At 58.4% G+C, this 18,636-nt stretch overlaps 1 protein-coding gene across 2 annotated transcripts; it reads right to left on the bottom strand.

Moving 5' to 3' along the window:
- Positions 1–414: 414 nt before the first annotated feature.
- On the bottom strand, positions 415–17,527 carry CHST1 (carbohydrate sulfotransferase 1). 2 transcript variants are annotated; one of them, XM_033411286.2, is made up of 4 exons: positions 17,086–17,527; positions 4,489–4,611; positions 3,691–3,787; positions 415–2,536 (listed from the first exon to the last, which is right to left on the bottom strand). In XM_033411286.2, exon 4 carries the CDS (start codon positions 2,492–2,494, stop codon positions 1,259–1,261), a length of 1,236 nt encoding a protein of 411 aa, XP_033267177.1. In that variant the 5' UTR covers positions 2,495–2,536; positions 3,691–3,787; positions 4,489–4,611; positions 17,086–17,527; the 3' UTR covers positions 415–1,258. The 2 variants fall into 2 exon arrangements, with proteins under 2 accessions (XP_033267177.1, XP_012393604.1); XM_012538150.3 differs by lacking the exon at positions 17,086–17,527 and having other exon boundaries at positions 4,489–17,012.
- Positions 17,528–18,636: the final 1,109 nt, after the last annotated feature.

Raw genomic sequence — 18,636 nt, 5'->3', positions numbered from 1 at the left:
TACTTCCAGACCACTGATAAGCAGCACCGGCCCGAGCCAACACATCCCTTGAATATCCCTCCCCCACCTGGCTATCCTTTCCACAGACCCAGCAATTAACAGAGGTAACATCTGGCACAGGAAAGGGTCACCAGGACCTCATCAGGATCTCCAGACAGTGATTCGGCAAGCCATACCACTTGTTAAATATTTTGAACATCACCCCTGGCTATAAGGTGCCTGGTCTCAACTGACCGGAGGGAAATGAAACCGTGAACTCAGTGTTGAGGGTGATGAGGGTGACATGAATTCTGAAAGCCAGCAACTGGTCATTGAATCCCCACCTCCATCTCCTTCTCTCTCCTCCCCAAAGCCAGAAACACCTAGACCCCACCGATTTCTGCCTTTGCCCATTCAGAATGTCCCATAATCACATTCAGACATTATTGCACTCTTTTATTTACAGAAAACACATATAAAGCATTTCAATGTTCATTTAGCAAACCGAACCACTCTTTTTTTTTTCTTCTTTTTGGCACAAAGAAATATCACAGATGGACCCCAAGATCAATCAGAAAACCATAACATTTATCAGCCATCACTGGTCCAGAGGCAGCCACAAGACTCAGACAGACGAACAGCATTGCCACAGACTGGAAAAAATAAACAAGGTCCACATTCACCTCACAGTAAAAACCTGCTCACCTGACAGGCAAGGGCGGGCAGGAGGGGGCAGTTTCTCTGCTCCAAGGGAGGGAGGGGCAGTGGGCATTGGGGGGCAGAAGCAGGATGGGGAGGGATAAACGCCATTCATAAATTAGAGAGAGGTGGCCTTTTTGTTTTTAACTTCTTACCTCGTAGAAGTAAGACAGTGCAAAAACTACCATACCCTCGCCACTCGTCCGCTGGAGAAGCTTCAGAAGTTGTGTGGTGTCTCTCCTCTCAGGTGCCCGTGTGTGTGCGCGCAAGTGTGAATGTGTAAGTGCGGTGCTTGTAAACATTGTCACCATCTACCAGAGACACACATCCTTGTGTCTGAACGGGGTGGGGCTGGGGCTGGACCCCACTTCAGGCCCCCTCTGCCCCAGAGATTCCTGTCCAAGACTTAGTGCAAATTTCAGAGACAAAGAGAGGCAGAGGAAGCGGGGTCTGGACAGGGGGTAGGGAGGACACAAAGACGGGGTGGGAGAGGGAGGGGTAAGTAAGGCAACAGTTCAAAACGGTCCATTTTATCAAAGCCGACACCGTGTCCCCCTCGCCCCCACCCACAGAGCCCTGGTCACGAGAAAGGTCGGAAGTCCCGCCCCTCCACCAGGCTGATGGAGGGGTTCTTAAGCTCCTCCTCCGACTTGGCCATCTTGTAGCCCAGCTGCGCCAGCACCCGCTGACACGCGTTCTGGGCAAAGGCCACGATGTCGTAGGAGAGGCGGAAGCGCCACTTCTCGGCCGTGGCCGCCGAGTTTCGCACGGTGCCGTATTTGTGCTTGCCCAGGGTGGGGTCTCCCCGCGTGTTGTTCTGGATCCAGCGCGCCACGTGGCTGTCCAAGGGGATGCCCAGGAAGCCGTAGATCTCCTCGGTCTTCTTCATGGGGTTCCTGGCCAGGTCCTCGTAGCGCACCAGCATGTACTTGCCCTTGAGCCACGGGGGCCGCATGAGGCCGGTGGACACGGAGTTGGAGAAGTCCTCGCACACCGTGGTCAGCTGCGTCACGTCCAGGTTGTAGGGCTTCCTCCCGGTGCCGTACCAGAGCCGCCAGAGCCGGTACGTGTCGCGGAAGGTCTCGCTGCGGGAAGCCAGAATGCCACGTGGGTCGCGGACCAGCTGGATGACCTTGAGGTTTAACCGGGGGTCTTCAACCAGGGCCCGCAAGTCGTTAACCTCGGGCACCCGCACCGTCTTAATGGCCACGTGGCTGCGCTCCCGACAGGCCTCGGCGGCCACCGTCAAGTTTAGCAGGCCACACTTGCGCACGCAGTCCCCCTCCTCCAGCACCAGGTCCGCGGAGCCCGGAGGGTCGCACACGGGGCGAGAGCACAGTACCCTGCTGGCCCCGCGACGGAAGATCCTGTCGGTGGTGTGGTTGACGGGCGGCGGCTTGATGTAGTTCTCCAAGAAGTAGAGGTCACAGTCGTAGAGGCTCCTCAGGAGGTCACGGCTGGCTCCCAGCATGACCCGCCGATCCGCGGGGCTCTTGCCCTGGGTGAAGCGGGGGATGAGCGTGTTCTGGACGTGGTAGAGGGGCTCAAACAGGTAGAAGACGTCCAGGTGCTGGTTGAAGAGCTGGCCCACGAAGGAGGAGCCGCTGCGCGTGGTGGCCAGTATGAGGATGTGGGTCTTCCGGGAGAGGTTATAGGCGAAGGTGGGGCTCTCTTCGCACAGCCTCTCAGCCAGCCCCGCCTCCGCCAGGCCCGGGCAGGTGTGGAAGGACTTGGCGGTGAAGGTGCGAATGGCCGTGTACTGGATGGCGATGGAGGCCAGGGCAAGGAGGAGGACGGCCTTCCAGGAACATTGCATGGCTGGGCACCTTCATGGGGCTGCTTCTCCACCATGTGAGGTCTGTGGGCAAAGGCGGGCAGCCATCAGGGAGCAGCCAGGCTTGGGTGCCTCCCAAGGCCAGCGGCACTGGCTTGCTCCCTCGGGGAAGCTGGTCTCCAGCCCGCCCGGGGAAGGGCTGCAGCTCCCTGCGTCAGTGCTCACACGTGCATCTGAGGCCTACATGGCACCTGCACGAGACTTTACCATTCTCTGGGAGCTCCTGGGAGCCTTTAGGGACTGATTCCCATACCCTGGGGTCTACCCTACAGAAGGCTGTGGGGTCTCCCATCATGAGCTGGGTTCCTCAGTGGGGCCTGACTGGGCAAGACCCTAACACTCCCAACTCCCACACTTGGGAATGACCAGTTCCCAGCTCAAGCCATTCCCCTCTCACTGCCTGCCACCCCTGCTGGCATCTCCTGGGCCCACCTGCATCTTCTTCACCCCCACGAGCTGGCACCCAGTTCCCCAGGTGGTCATCTTTCCTCCATCCCCTGCCCACCCCCCAAGAGGAAGAAGAGTCCACGTCAGATGCCTCCCCCTGACCCAAGTCCTCATGCAGAAAGAACCCCTGCACACCGTGAGCTGGTGGGCTGCTAGCATCCCATGCCTACCGGGCTGGGAAAGGTGGACAACTGTGTCATGCCCTCCCCCCTGCCCCCCCAGAGTTACAGATGCAGGTGACTAGCTTATTCCAGAAGAGGACTCCCGGGGCTCACGGAGTCCCTAAGAGTCAGCTGGCCCAGAGCAGAGACAGGGTCCAGGGGCTGCTGAGAAGCATCCCTTCCTGGGCCCCAGCGCCCTCCAGGATTTCCTCCTGGCCACTGAGGGAGGGGTCTGGGCCATGGGGCAGATGACCCTACTGTCAGCAGAATGAACTGGTTCCTCTAGCCCCCCTCCCCCAGCCAGACCTCAAGGGCCTCCACCTTTAGGCCCTCACCCCCTTCTGCCCACCGGGTAAGCGCAGGGACCCCACTGTGATCCAACAGTGGCCCCAGAGAACCCAGGCAGGGCAGTGGTACAGAAGGGGCATCTCAAGGAACTGAGAAAGCATGGGGGATGGGGAGGGCAGGGAGAGCAGGGAAGAGGAGCTAAGCTGGGCGTTGGAAAGCCGCCCCCCGAGATGGGCTAGCTCGGTGACCAGCCCTGGGGAAGGCGGGGCAGAGAGGACTCACCAAAGAGGGGCTGTTCTGGGCTGGGCAGTCCGTAGCCGCCAGGTCTCCAGGCCCAGCCGGCAGTCACTGCCTGTGCAGCAGCCCTGTGGCCACAAGACTGCAAGGAGAGAGGGAAGGCAGGGGTGCTGAAGGGGGGCTCCAAGCTCCTCCCTCCCCACCCCTTCTCTCCTGTGTCCTGCGCCCCACAGACAGCTCTCCAGGGCTGCACAGCAAAGGCCCTGCCTGCTCTCCCAGATTTACCACTGACTCAGAGCTCCAAATAACCCATTGCCATCTCTCATCCCCTGGATCCAGCCCTCTGAGGCCTGGGCTGCATCCCACCTCCTTCACCCACCTCTTCCACCCCCTTCACCCACCTCTTCCACCCCCTACCCATATCCTCCTAGCAAGTCTCAGTCCCTGTGCTCACACCACGCCCCAGTGGGCAGGGAGCTGACAAGCCTGCCCGCCCAGCTGGCCGAGCATTGGTGCCCCACCTGGGCAAGCCCCCCGTGGAGACACCCCTCCCAGCTGCCACCAGAGGGAGCTGCGAAGAAATCCACCGGCCGCAAACACCCCCAGGCCTGGCGAGCTCAGTTCAGCTCTGGTGACCAGACTGACCCAACCAGACACAGCGGCTAGTGCCCAAGAACGAAACAGTCAGAGTCAAAGTTGTCCCAGCAAATGGGGCCGGGGCACAGTCCAGACTGGTTCCGCAGTTAAAATCAGCAGAGCATCCTGACCCTTTGCAATTCAACTTGTTCAGTGATTCCCCAAGAGGGGGGGTTAGTGGAAGTCAGCAAGGACAGGGGTGCTCACCCCATATCTCCAGGCGGAAGCGGTGGCTCAGCCGAGACCACCCACACGCTGAGGCCCAAGGGGAGGGGACAGCCAGGAAGTGAGGTTCCTCTTCTAGCCACCGGGAGAGAGGAGAACGGTTACCTGAAACTCAAAGCAACAGTGGACCAGGGAGCATCCGGGATCTGGATGCTCTTCACAGATCCTGAGTTAAAACACCAAGACGGCAACGTTATTTTTGTTAGTGTCCACTGAGTATTTCCTAAGTGCTAAGCGGTTTCCCCGCCCTAGCTCATCAATTCCCCGCAAGAACTTTACATGGAAAGCATTGGCTCCATTTCACAGAAGAGAAAGCTGAGGCACAGAGAGGTGGAGAAACCTACCTGAACTCACATGCTTGGCTTACCCCCATCTAGCAGGTTCCCCAGAGCCCACTCTCCTTCCTTCTAAGGAGATTTGATTTACCGTTCCTCCAGGTTACCTGTACTTGGCCTTCGAACATGCATTCAATTAATGACCCCCCCCATTTGTTTGTGAATCAGCATGAGAGGGACCGGACGTTAGAAGGGGACTCCAGACGGTTTCTGAGACTTAGAGCATGTTTCTTCCCTTTGCTGTCTGGTCTGGTCGATCTACTGGCTCGTGGCTGATGGGGTGAACTCCTGTGCCTGTGAATATGCTTCCCACATCCCCTGTATGGAACGACTCCCTGGAGGGCAGGGCGAGTAGGTCCTCATTTCCCAAACCTGCAGTGCTGCCTGGCTCGGCTCACTCACCCAACTCGCCACATCATGTTATTCCTTACAGCCCCCTCTGGAAGGTCACCGTCCTCACTCCCATTGTTCAGATGATGAAATTAAGATTCAAAGACTAAGCAAATGGGCATGATAAGCAAGGAAGAAGTAGCAGAGACTCGAATCCCTCTGGGACAGACTCTTAGGCCAGTGCTGTGGCCCTTTCACACCAGCACAGTGGGCAAGAAACATGCTGAAGCTTGAGGAGGGGCACAGAAGCTGGAGTGAGATGGCAGGGGGCCAGCTGAGGCTCTGGGGCCTAGGAGTCCTGTTTTAAGTATGAAACTCCACTTGGTACCTAGAGGAAGCAGTACCATGTCACCAGGTGGCAGTAAATGGGGGAAAGCACAGTCTAAATTCTAGGGAAACTCCAACGTGACCAGAGCAACACCACAGCCCTGACCACATCCCACCCCACCCTGCCTCACACCACGACAGCAGAAGGTGCTGTCTCCATCGGTACCCAGAGAGAACAGCTTCTCTGCATTAAATGTGACTCCCCTGCAAAGTGCAGTCCCACCCTTTCCAAGTGCCCCAAGACAAACGTGAACACCTTTAGAGAACAGGGAGGGAAAGCCACCAATATTCACGCAAAGTAATATTTTTAAGTTATTTAGGGGTCCGTTCTTTAGTTGCAATGCTGTTTCGTTCCACTGTATTTCCTTTGTATTTATTCACAAGCATGTTAGTCACCTAGTATGAGCCAGGCACTGTTCTGGGCACTATGGATAAAATAACACAAAGGAAAGCAAGCACTTACTGGGCATTCGAGATGTTTCTCCCAGGCATATGCTCCCTTCCCAGGCATCAGTTCATCTAGCCCTCACTAACCTTGTGAGGTCATAGTCCCATTCTACAGATAAGCAGACTGAGGTTCTGCAAGGTTAGATAACTTCCCCAAGCTCGCACCCTTAGTAAGAGGTAGAGCCAGGATACCAGCTCAGGCGGTATGCTCTAGAGTCCATGCTCGAACCCTCCTCCCTGACCCACTCCCTCTTCAACTACATCCAACACCCTTTGGTCCCCACCAAGACAGGAAACAGAAGCCTTAAAGGGACTCCACTTAACTCTAGGATTCCAGTTCCAAAAACAATTCACCCAAGGTTATCTTTAAAGAGGAGCACCTTCAGGGAGGAGACCATTTAAGTTTCTTCCCCCCACTTTCCCTCCCTACCGCCACCCAAAGAAACGTAAGACCAGGCCTGGAGCCTGCTGTCTTTGTCAATAAATCAGAAGTAACTAAAGCATCATTGCAAAGTTATAAATCCCTAAAAGAGTAGGACTCGGATTCACTAGGTGCAGCCTGGACACACAGGAGGGGAATGTGTTTGAAGGTCCAGACACAAGCCATCCCCCTCCCCCTGCCCCAGGAGGGCAAAGCGAGGGCATGGGAACGGGAAGATGGAGGAAATCTGGCCCTCCTAGAACTGCCCCTGCTCTCCTGCCAGCCTGGCAGAGCCGGGGCCACGGCCGGCCAAGCATCCTTGGTATGCTGGAGGCATCTGCCCTGGAAACCAGAGGCCCCGAGGCCAGGCCCTTTGTTCCCAGGGGAGCTTTGGCCACTGCAAAGGACTCCTCAAGGCCCTCATCCTCTAAGCCAGACTGTGAGCCCCAGAGCCCCTCTCTGGGCTTCTAGCAGCCTCTGGCATGGCCTCCCTCCACCTCTGGTTAGTCAAAATCCAGGCGCGCCTTAGACACAGGGACCAAGAATCTGTAACTTCTGTTGGAAGTCACCCACTCCCAAAAGAAAGCTCAGATAAAGCAGGGCACAGGATGGGAGTGGAAAACACCTCTTCCTGGGAGAACTGTAATTCAGAACTAAGAGCTCAAGCCATGAAACCACCTGGATCTGTCACTTAGCAAGTGCATGGACCTGGGTGACTCACCAGTTGTCTCTGAGCCTCAGTCTCCCCACCTGTAAAGGAGGTACAACCATAGCGGTGGTTATATGAACAGGCATATAACACGGCACAGCCCTGTGCTTGGGACAGTGGCTCTGGCACCAGCCCCGTTGATGGCCAGACTTCTCAATCTCCCTGGACCTTTGCGTTCTCACCTGAGAAGCAGGGACAATCTTAACAAGGCTGTTGTGAGGACTAATTAGTTAATACAGTGCCTGGCATGGAGTAGGCACTCAACAAATGTTACTATCATCATCATTAAATGTCTTGTTTGCTTTTTGTCTCAGGGAAGCCCCTCAGAACACATCAGCACTCTCCCTAACCGCTGTGCCCAGACCTCTGCCAGGCAGGTCTCTGCCCAAAACCACTTGCGCCGGCTCCTCTCCCAGCCTGGGAGCTTTCTCCTGCGGAGCCACCGCAGTGGCTTTCCTACTTCTCTCTAGTGGCCACGTCCTGTAGTGCAGCCTCTTAGCGCTGCGTCTTTGCTGGGGTCAGAAGTCCTGGCTGGTTGGCTGCAGCCTAATGTGAGGATGCAGGCAGCGGGAGGTGATGTTGCGCGTGGCATGAGGTGTGAGGATGACACGCCACCCGAGCTACGGGCCCTGCTCTGTGCGCCCCCTCTCCCTCACCCACACAGCAAGAGGCAAGCAGCAACAGGCAGCCTCACATCATCTGGAGGGCCTCTGCCTCCTAGTCTCATTCCGCTCTGGCAGGGGAAGGAACCCTAACCTGAATGTCACAGGCAGGGGCAGCCCACGGGCTCGGCATTTCCCTGGCTGGGTGACCTTGGACTCACCCACCTGGCCTCTTTGCGCCTCAGTTTTTCCATAGATCCAATGACTCTAAGGGCTTCCCAGATCTGGCCACTGGAGTTTTCTGATCCCAGGAAGGCCCCATACTCCATCCTCAGAGTCAGGGCCACCATCGCCGCAGGCTGGGGGACCCTCCTTCGGAAGTGGGAAGGCTCCAGTCACCTTCCAAGAATATACCAGGGCTGGCAGCTCTGCCCCTCCCTCAGTCTGATCTGTGGCTGCCCCAGTGAGGCCCACAGACCAAGGGGCTCTGCCCTCTGCAGAGTTAGCCCCTGCCACCTGCTCTATTACATCCCACGCAACACAGTGCTATGGGCCTTTGTCTTTACTGGGCCACGGACCCCCCCTTGGAGAGACACAATCCCTCTTCCCAGGAAGACCCCTTTGTGCCCACAATTTAATACACACAATTAGAAGGTTCTTAAACGTCCTAAAACTCGCATGTGGGCATCCCTTCTCTTCCCTAGAGGCTTAACCCCTTCATTATTAGCATTCTCCTCCACCCCAGGGTTTTCTTTTCAACTGATTCTATCCGAGAAGTCTCCACAGATGTGTAAGCACTGATGTGGAAACATCACCCGAAATATATTATTAAGTAAAAAATCTAGGGCCAAAAGAGACATGGGCAATAGTGTGCCACCATTTCTCATTTTTAAAAAATCTATGTATTTGAATTTATGCAGGAACAACCACGAGAACTTGCACTGAACCAGTTAGCTGTAGCTGCCCAGTGGGAGGAGCTAGGGGACGGGTGGGAGGAAGGCATAGTTTAGACTGAGTGTGTTGTTTCAGTTTGAGTTTATTAACCTTGGGGGACAGAGTGAAGCTACCCCACGCAAGAACTGGAGGGGCAACTGATGACAGGGTGGGGCACTGAAACTCAGCACTGGCGTCTCACTGTGTCCCCGATTCCGTCCCCAGGGCACTGCCGGCCAGCTCTCTCCTCCCACACTTCCAAGGCACCAGGGTCGAATTCACCACCTTTCTGCCAGAACTGGGCTTGGTCTGCTCAGGTGGGGGACAGCAGTCACCTGGGGCTGCTGAGACAAGGCAGCAGCTGAAAAAGGGCGAGACCTCAAAAGGGGGGCTGGGGCTTTGGGGAGCAGCTAAGGCCTGAGTTGGGGAAATGACTCCCCTCCCCGTTTTTTCTCCCTGTCACTTTTTTCCTCCTTTTGTGAAGCCCTGGGGAGACAGGAAAAGCAGAGGAAGAAACCTGAACATTGTATTTCTCACCAGACTCAGGAGCCAGTATGGAGGGGCCCCAAGGCTCTGGGGTCCCAGGAACTGGAGCAAGGGGCAGAGGGAACTGGACGGGGGCGGGGTGGGGGGGAGTTGGCAAACAGGCCTCTGGGATGGAGACTGCAGAAAGGAAATGCTTAATCCCTGCGTCTGCAGTAGCCAGCATCGATCCACCATAAATGTTTGTTTAGTTAAGGCTAAAACACATAAAACGGCAAGGTTTTTTCTTCCTAAGGAAAATGGGGTGATGAAAATGAGGCAAGGGGAAAACAGGGGTACGAAAGTCTGAAAGAACTAGGAGCCACGTAGTATACAACAGCCAAGACACTTCTGGGCGACACAGACAGGTCAGAGCTACCTGGCTGCCCGTGGGAAAAAGGAAATATTTCACTTACACGTTTCATAGCATCCGTGAGATGAAGATTAAAGCACCTGCTCAAGAGATGCCCAGCTATTACTGATACTGAATCCAGCACAAGATTTCTTCTGAAGGGTCTCCTAGAGAGCCCTGAGCAGGTAGACCTCACACCTAATAAGTCCAAGGAGAAGCTTCACAGGGCTGTGTCCTGAATCAACCTTCAAGGCGAGCGGTATGCCCACATAGAGTTCAGCCAGTGCAACCTTCCAGGGGAGGCGATCTGGTGGGGTCCAAACTCAGCCTCTGTGGTCTGGGTCAGCCAAGGGGTTACTGGAGGCCCCAGTGCTTCTTTTTCTCTGGAGTCGTGCCCCCTCAACCTGAAACACTGTGAGGTCTGTGTATGGTCCTTCTCCCCAGAATCTGTACCAACACGAACATGGATTTCGTGTACAATCTCTAGAGCCCCTGGGCCCTGTGGCTTCTCCACAGACCCCACAGAAGCAGAACATCCTTCGGGCACCTCCAATGAGGGCAAGTTCTTACAATCATGGTTCCAAGGAGGGTGACCGTCCACCAACTTGTCACCACCGGCAGAGCTGCCTGGCTGCCTCTTAGGAGCTCTGGTGTCTCCAGCGTCCACAAGTGAGGACCCTGGGGACATGCATGTTGTCTCAAGCCTCCTTGAGAAGTTACCCACAGGCATGCAAGGCAGCAGGCCGGGTGGTAGCTGGGCACCCTGGCTGCGGGGCCAGCCAGGCCCGGGTTCACTCCCACTGCTGATGCATTACAGCTATGAGACCTTGTGCAGGGCACCTAACCTCAATAGGTCTCAGTTGCCTTTATCTATGAAATGGGAAAGACGATCACAGAATCTTTCGAGTATTTGGGCTGTGAGACAGAAAGCTGATGAAGCTTAGCACAGGGCTGGGCACAGAGCAGGACTCATTAAGTAAGAACCCTGGGCATGATTTTTAGGGACTACTCTAACCTACAAACAGGATACGGTGGCCTGGAAACGTTCAAGGAATCAAAACAGTGCCACAGCCTCCTCCATGAAGCTCCCACCATCTGTGGGGTTGGAGACCCTTGTTGTTCGGGCTGCAGAGACTACCTACTGCCCTGCCCTGGGCCCAGCGGGTCAGCGGGTCCGGCCCGACCTGAGGGGAGTTTTTCCCAGCATTGGGGAGAGGGACCGACCTCCTGGCACAAGGCTCCAGTGTGCCCGACTCCCCACCGGGGAGCAGTGAGTCAGAAGGGCCCGGTTCCCTGTCTCAGGCTGATCCTACCAGAGCCCGGCCTACGGCCTGTGGTAGGCGGGACCCTTCTGCACCGACACTGGGCGGAAAGGCCCCGGTTTCCTGTCCCCCCTCCCCTCCGCAGCAGCCACAGCCTGAGTCGGAGAGTACCCAGGCCCCACCCCCTGGATACCGGGGCTTCAGCCCCTCCTCCCAGCTTCAAGGATGGGAAACCGCCAACAGGAGCTAAAGCACAGGCAGCTGCTGCTGGAGGAGCTGGGCGGGGGGCCATCTGTCCCTGGATCCTGGAGTCTCCAGTCTCGGGCCACCTGCCTAAGGCCCAGCTGGCCCCTGGGGATGAGGGAGGGAGGGCTGGGCGCGGGGGGAGGCTCACCTGAGCCTGGGGGCTATTACACCGGATGGAGGGGCTGCGGGAGTGGATACCCAGATATGATCACGGTCCTGGCTCCCATCGAGTGGCTTCTTACTGCAGGTACCACTGCCATCTTTCACAGGTGAGGAGCACGAGGCTCGGGCAAGTGAAGGAACTCGTCCAAGTGTGCATAGCTAGTCCGTGGTAGGGCCAGGATTCAAGCTCAGCTCCGAGGACCCCCAAGCCCCAGCCCTAACCACTAAGCTTAAGCCCTCAGGCCACACCCAAGAGCAAGATTGGCACCCAGCACCAGGAGACTAGAGGGGAGGGGCAGGGAGTGCCAGGGCCAAGGTGGCCACCAGGGTCCCCACACACACTGTTGCCAACCCTGACCTCAGCATTCACCCAAACCCAGACGTGGGCTCATCCAACCTAGTGACCGTCTCCAAGGATCAGACCCCTGCAGCGTCAGCTGGAGGGATGCGGGCTGCCTATGGCCCTTCCTGCCTGGTTCCCAGCACATCCCATGCGTGAGCTTGGGTACCTTCTCACCACTTCCCAGGGGGTACTACCTCCCCAGCTGAATGACAAAGGGGAGATCATCGCAAAGATTAGAAGAGATAATGGGTGTGGACCAGACTGGTGCTGCGTCCCACACGATAGGCAGTAACCAAAACACACTCTGCTCCCCACTCCCGGGCTCCAGGTCTGGCTAGGCAAGTAGAGGGGGGAGTGGGTGGCTTCATGGCCAGGAATGCCCAAATCCTATGCGGCCAAGAGGACACCAAAGATGTCTTCATTACCACCTTGCCTGCAGTGGTCTGGAATGGGGCAAAGGGTTTGGGCTCAAGGCCCAGAGGTCCCCACTGGTCCCTAAGCCCAGAACTTACCACCAGCCTGCAGCTGGTCCCAAGGATGCCAGACAGTTCAATCTGTCAGTCCTCTGTCTCCTGGAATGAGAAGCGTTAGGGGGAGCCCCTCACTGGTAACATGACAATCGGATGAGTGTCCCTGCAGGGACAACAGGGACCTCCAGAAGACACAATGGCGGCTGCTCGTGGAGGGCCCATCTCACAGGGGAGGGACCGAAGCTCACAGAGGTTACGCAACTCGTTCCCACAGCCGAGAACTGGAGGCGGGCCACGGGGTGCTGTGCGTGAGGTGCACATGCGGCGAAGTTCTCCCCTGTCCAAGGGGTTCCCTAAAGGCTTCCCTTCCTTCCCTCTCTGAGGGAAATCCTCGGTCAGAACCACTCCAGTTACTCTCCTGACGCTGTACACCCTGTAAGGGGCACTTAAGTGGTTAGGAGCAACACAGCAGAGGGTGACAAACAGACCTTGGGTCCAGGGCAGCCTTACCCTCCCAAGACCTTAGCAGGCCCCTGGGGAGGGGAGATCATGCCCACCTCCCAGGGGAGGTGAGGGGCTTAACTAAGATCACAGACATAACGCTCTTAGCGTTATGGTAACACTCCCAGTGCATGGTACCAGGTCCTCACTCAGTGATACCTTCGGAATGCCAGCATCAGACTTGTCTGTCGTCTTCATCTGCTTACAGAATCCCTGAGGGAGGGCACCAGGCCCCCTGCACACCCCCACCCCCAGTGCACAGCTTGGGGCCCCCAGAACACGGCAGGGACTCAGCGGGTGCTAAACTGCTCACTCTCCCAAGCAGAGACCGGGAGAAGGGGAGGGCTGTGCTCCGTTCCCCGTCCCAGAGGAAGAAGAGATGAGCATTCCCGACAATTCCCAGCCCACAGCCTTGCAACTCTAATCGAGGAGCAAACACAAAGAGGGAATCTCTAAACATTTAGAAAACGCGGGAACTCTGTGCCCCACGCGGCACCGTGGGGCTTTATAAAGAACAAATCATGCCTGACAAACTTGATAGCTTTCTTGATAGAACTACAAGACTGGTAGATGAAGGAAATGCAGGCAGGGTAATATATCTTGATTTTTAGCAAAGCATTTGATACAGCGCCTCAAGCAATCTTACAAAACTAATTCAAACAGACTTGGCCCTAAGCACTTGTCATGGGGCTGAAAGCAAGAGGGGGCAGGTCCCAAGGGTCCTGGGTGGAGGAGGCAAAGCCAGGGGTAAGGGGTTGAGGGACAGAGTCTGGGAGAGGGGGCAGGGCTGCCAAGACCCAGCGCTGGGTCAGATCTTATCTAACATCTTCATTAATGATCCTGAGAGAGGGAGTAAACAGTCCGTTAATGAAATTTGCAGAGGATATTAAATTAGAAGGTGTTGTGAACACCAGTGAGGATGGCAAAGCGGTCCAGAGAGGCCTGAGGGAAGAACCTTGGCAAGAAACTGTCAGCATGGAGGAGGGTAGGGAAGGTTCTGGGCAGCATCTAGGGCTACCTGGAGAGCCAGGGAAGAGGGATGGGCATCCCCAGGGCTGGGGTGGAGCTGGGAGGAGCCACGGCTAGCTTGGGTGATGGCTTTAACAGGCAAACCCCAAGAATCTCAGTTTTCCCACCTGTAAAATAGGACAGACAAGCAGGATGCTTTGCAGCTCTGAGAGCTGGTACTGATACAGAGATTGCCTTTAAGGAGCTTGGAGCTAAAGCCCACCTTATGGGAGGGGAGGAGGGGAACAGTGACACGGAAAGGAGGAGGGGCTGTCTGCAGGCCAGGGAGGGGAGGGCAGCAACTGAAAGAAGGGCGGGTGAGGGAGACTGGCTGGGCCATCACTGGAGCTCAGAATGCCCTCAAGCCACGCACAGATGCTGCCCAGGCAGGCGCGGCTGGGCTAAGCAGACGTGGGCAGGCCCCTCTCCCAGCCTGGCTGGGCAGCAGCACACCAGCTGGTGCCTCAGGCTGGAGCCCCGAGCCAGTCCAGACTTGTAGGGTACGCCGGGAACACTTCAGCAGCAGAGGTTCTAACCTGCGGGGCTGAGGAGGCCAGCGTCTGTTATCCTTCTGGAGAGTTCCTGACCCCTGTTTGGTGGGAGATGCTTCTCCAGCCAGGTGAACCGGCCTCTCCAGGATCAGGGAAAGTTGCCCCATTTCAGTCCCCCCTCTCTGTCCTCAGAGCCTGGACCTCTCCCGCCCCTCTACCTCTGGCCCAATTTCAAAGGGGCTGAGGCGGGAAGCTGCCCATCCATTTGGACCTGGAGGATTTGTTCCCACAAAGCTCCTAGACAGGTGGGGTCTGAACGGGAGCCAGGACTCCCTAGCGTGGCGCTCAAGCCCTCGGCAACCTAAATAAGTGCTCCGTGGGAGGAAGGAATGTATGCCTGGTTCCCAGCTGGGGGTGTACCGGCACTGCTGGGGAGGCGCTTCCAAAGCAGGAGGCCTGCCCTGCCAGATGTCGGGACCACCTGCCAAACACAGAGGACGGATCCGGGTGAACGCACTGCCGGGGCGTTCCTTCCAACACCCCGAATTAACAATAACGACACTTACTGAACACTCACTATGGCTGCGTTCATATTAATGCATCTGACCTTCCCAACAACCCTATGAGGTAGGTAAAGTGCTCTTATTTTCCCCATTTCACAGAGGAGGAGACTGAGGCATACGGTGGCAGCCATAAGCCTGGGCACCTAGTCAGAAAGCCCACGGGAGAAGCAGCAACCTGCCAAGAGCCACAGAGGGAGCCGAGCAGCTCCTGGGGCGGGAGGGGCATAACCCCAGTGGGTGGGGAGAGGCAGCCCCTCCTGTAAGGACCCCAGAGCCTTGCCCAGCCTCTCCCTGCCCCCCTTGAAGGGAGTTGGTCCAACTCCTGCCACACTTGTGGAGCCTGATTTTACTATATGTTTCCCTTCTCCCCCACCAGCGCTGGCCGCGCTACACCGAGTCCTCTGAACAAGTCTGTTTCCATAGAAACCATACAGTGACTCAGGGCTTCGGGACCTTCTCTGAACCAGATTATGAATATCAAATGCTCTCTCCCCGCACCGATGCAGAGTGAGTTGGAAAAGTAAAGAGAGACCCACAGTGGGCAAGGGAGAGAAACAGGAATGTGGGCAAGGGGAACTGGGGGTGGGGCACAAGCCTGCCCCCCCGCAGTGAGAGCATGGCATCTGGGACCCCCTGCAGACTCTGGAGCACAGATGTACACCTCCTCCGTGTGTGTGCAGCCGGTACACACATACCCCCATATGAGCTCCATCGGCACCACTCCTCCTCTGGAAGTAGGGCCCTGTGGGCGGGGAACAGGGAGGTGAGGGGGCTCCCTTCTAATGCGGGGGGTGGGGGACTTCAGGGCCTGGGAAGAGGGAAGCTTGTCTGCAGGAGAAGCTTGACTTCAGAGGTAGAAGAGCAAACCTCTGGCCAAAAACACTGCAATACTCAGCAAAGAGGGAAATTTGGATTTTAGGGGGGAAATGTGTTTCTGCTTGAGGTGAGGAGGTCGGCATTGTTTGTGCCAGGAGGGAGGCGGCGCTATGACTTCAAAGCCTCAGCGGGGTTGGGGGAATCATTGGAAGAGACTTTCTCTCACTTGCCCTCCCACCCTGGACTGGCCTAGGCCGCTCACCTGCCCTGATCAGAACAGCAGCAGGGAAATGAAAGTTTGCAATGCCAGGCTCCTGGCCTCTCTCAGGGGGCTAAGGCCCCAGGGCAAATCCACCCCCTCCCTTCCCCAGTAGCTCCCTGAAAACCCAGGAGGGAGGGGAAGAGAATAGGTTGGAGGCTTGATACCTCCCCAGTGAATCCGATGTGTGAGTCATGACAGTGAGAGCACTTAGAAAAAGAAACAGGGTCATGGTGATGCCTGTTAAGTGTCCCCAGCAGCGGAGGACTGGAGCCCCAGTACTGCCTGCCCAGGTAAGGTCTCTCTGCCTGAGACAGCCAGCCCCACCTCAAGGGGTTGAGGAACCCTTGAAGCAGGTACCTGGTACCTCGGCCCCCACCTGCTTGCCTCTTATACCTACAGCTCCTCTGGCCTCCCAGCCAGGGTGCCTACCTCCTGCCCCCAATCCCAGGTCCCCTCTGCCTCCAGCCCCTATCGGCCCTCGGGAAGATGCTGGGCTCAATGTCTGTCCTTGACTGGACATCCACCTCCCCATCTCCTGCCCCCACCTCTCTGTCAAAGGTCTAAGCCCAGCCTCTGGCACTTGGACTCCCCAGTGGCCTCTCTTAGAAGCCTTCAGCTTAGGAGCAGTGTTCAAGCCCATCTGGAGAAAAGCTGCACCAGAGGTGAGGAACGTAATCCTGGGAAGGGGCAGGCGCAGGATGGGGATGGAGGTATCCTGTGGTATCAAAATTCAGACCAAGGTGCCACCCTAGGACGACCATTAGGTCTTACCTTTTAACCCCTAGCTTCCCGGCCAAGGCCGCTCTGGGTTCCCAGAGCCCGGGAGGCGCTGCTCTCCGGGTCCTACCCAGGGAAGAGCAGGAGGGTGGTTCTGGCTTCCGCGGGGGTTCTGCACCTTCCAGCAGCCCCTGCCCCGCCCGCCCCCCGACCAGTTCAGCGCAGCGTGGTCGGTGCCGGTGCGGGGCAGGGGCGGGGGGCAGGAAGCAGGAGGCTGCCCCTGTCTCCGCGTGCAACCCTGGTTTGGAAAGTTGGTGCAGGCGTGGGGACCTCAGGGTTTCCAGGCTTCTCAGCAGCCCGGAGCCGGGCAGGCTGTGGGACGATGAGCCTCGGGCAGCCCCCAAGTGCGCTTCGCAGCGAAGGGGAGCGGGCGCCCCGGGACCGCCGCGCGTCTCAAGTTTGCTGCCTCCCCAAATGGGGGCGGGGAGGGCTAGGGTGAGCGCGGCGCTCACCCGCCGCCAGCCCGGGAAGCCCTTTCCTGCGCCCGACAAGCTGCTGTCCTCCCCCCGCCCCGCACCGCCCTCAGCGACCGTCCCCGAGCGGAGGGGCGTCTCCCACCGCGCCCGCGCCCCTCCCGGCTGCTACGGCCAGTGTCCGCGCCCGCCCGCCCGCCCCGGGGCCCGCCGGGCCCGGCCGGTACCTGGTCCGGGGCGCACCGGGAGCCGCTGCAGCGCCCCGCGCCGGCTCCATCCTCGGGTCTGGAGTCAGGCTCGCGGGGGGCCGGCGGGCGGCGGTGGCGGCGGCGGCGGCGGCGGCATCCTCCGCCCCCCGCGCCCTTCTCCTCGGCCTCCCTCCTCCCTCCTCTTCCACCGCCTCCGCGCGCCCCTCACGGGCCCCTCTTCATGGCCCGGGGGCGCGAGCCCGGGCCAGCTGAGAGCGTTCTCCGGAGCAGGGCGCGGGACCGGGGACGGGAACGCGAGGGCCCCAGGGGCGCCGGGCCGTGGGCCGGGACCCGGAGCGCCGCAGCCCGGGGCGACGGAGGAGAGCAGCAGCCGCAAGCGCCTGAGCCTCGCCGAGCGCCCGCCCGCCCGCCCTGCGTCCCGAGTCCGGAGCAGCGGCGGCGGCGGCGGCGGCTGCTACAGCGCCGAGCGAGCGGCAGGCGCTGCGGTCCGGGCTCCACCCCCCAAAGCCGCCCGCCCCTCGGCTGCCGCCCGCCCCCTGCTCTTCCCCACCCCTCCACCGCGCGCCCTCAGGCTCCCCGCGCCTCCTGCCGGCTCCCGCTCCCCGCTCTGCCCCAGCCACCAGCGCTAGCGACACCCCCTCCACAGGCCGGTTCCTGTGCCAATCCACCCAAACCCGGGGGAGCCACACCTACACCCCGGGTTTTGGGAGACCGGGGAGCGAGGGCGCAGGCTACCCATTGGCACCTCTTTCCGTACGCTCTCCGCCCCCCCTGCCCCGCCCCCCGGGGGCGCTCTCCGAGGGCCTTCTGCCTGAGTGCCCCTCCCCCTCCAGAATTTCGGCTGGAGCCCCAGCCTAGCCCCGGGCCCGGCTGTCCTCTACCCCTTCCCCAGCCAGCGCAACGGGTGGGGGGGTGGGACACTCCAAAACCCAGAACGGGAGCCAACCATCTTTTAGTGCCAATACCTCAACACGCACCCCTAGCCCACCCCCTCCACCCCCTTTACTTCTCAGCTGTGTAGATGAATCATTTGCCCCTGTTCCATTTGTACCTCTTGGGCAGGGTCAAGGGGGTGGTTGGGGGGGCGTTAAGGAGGATTTGCTGGCAGAACCTCTTCCAGGCCAGTGCCACCCCCCCCCCCCGCCCAGCCCCTTCCTACCAGCCCTTGGCACTCCTAGGTGGAAACCTGGAGTCACTGCTGCCCTTACGTAGGGAGACCTGCCCACAGAGCCCACAGCCCGCAGGCTGAGCACCTCAGCCTCTCATTCTTTGCACAAATATTGACTGAGCATCTCCCGCAGGCCAGGCCTGCATGGGCACCAGGGACTCGGTGACAAGACAAACGGACCCCTGGCCTCTCAGAGTGAAGTGTAGGAGAAGCAGGGTAAACAGGCAGAGAATACATGAGATTAGTGGCCCCTGGGCTGGAGGGGACAGCAGGAACGCGCAGCTCTGCCACTGCGTCTGAGCTGGGGCTGGCCACCACCGAAGCCTCACCTGGAGAAGGGGATGTGGTTGCACTGGCTGATCCCCTGTCCCTCCTCAGCTCTGACCAAGCAATCATCTTCT

Source organism: Orcinus orca, chromosome 8 (assembly GCF_937001465.1).
Source record: "Orcinus orca chromosome 8, mOrcOrc1.1, whole genome shotgun sequence".
Classification (NCBI taxonomy): Eukaryota; Metazoa; Chordata; class Mammalia; order Artiodactyla; family Delphinidae; genus Orcinus; species Orcinus orca.
This window is presented reverse-complemented; position numbering and strand designations above follow the sequence as displayed.

Coding starts and splice junctions, on each gene's coding strand:
- CHST1 (XM_033411286.2), bottom strand. CDS start 2,494: ATGCAATGTTCCTGGAAGGCCGTCCTCCTCCTTGCCCTGGCCTCCATC.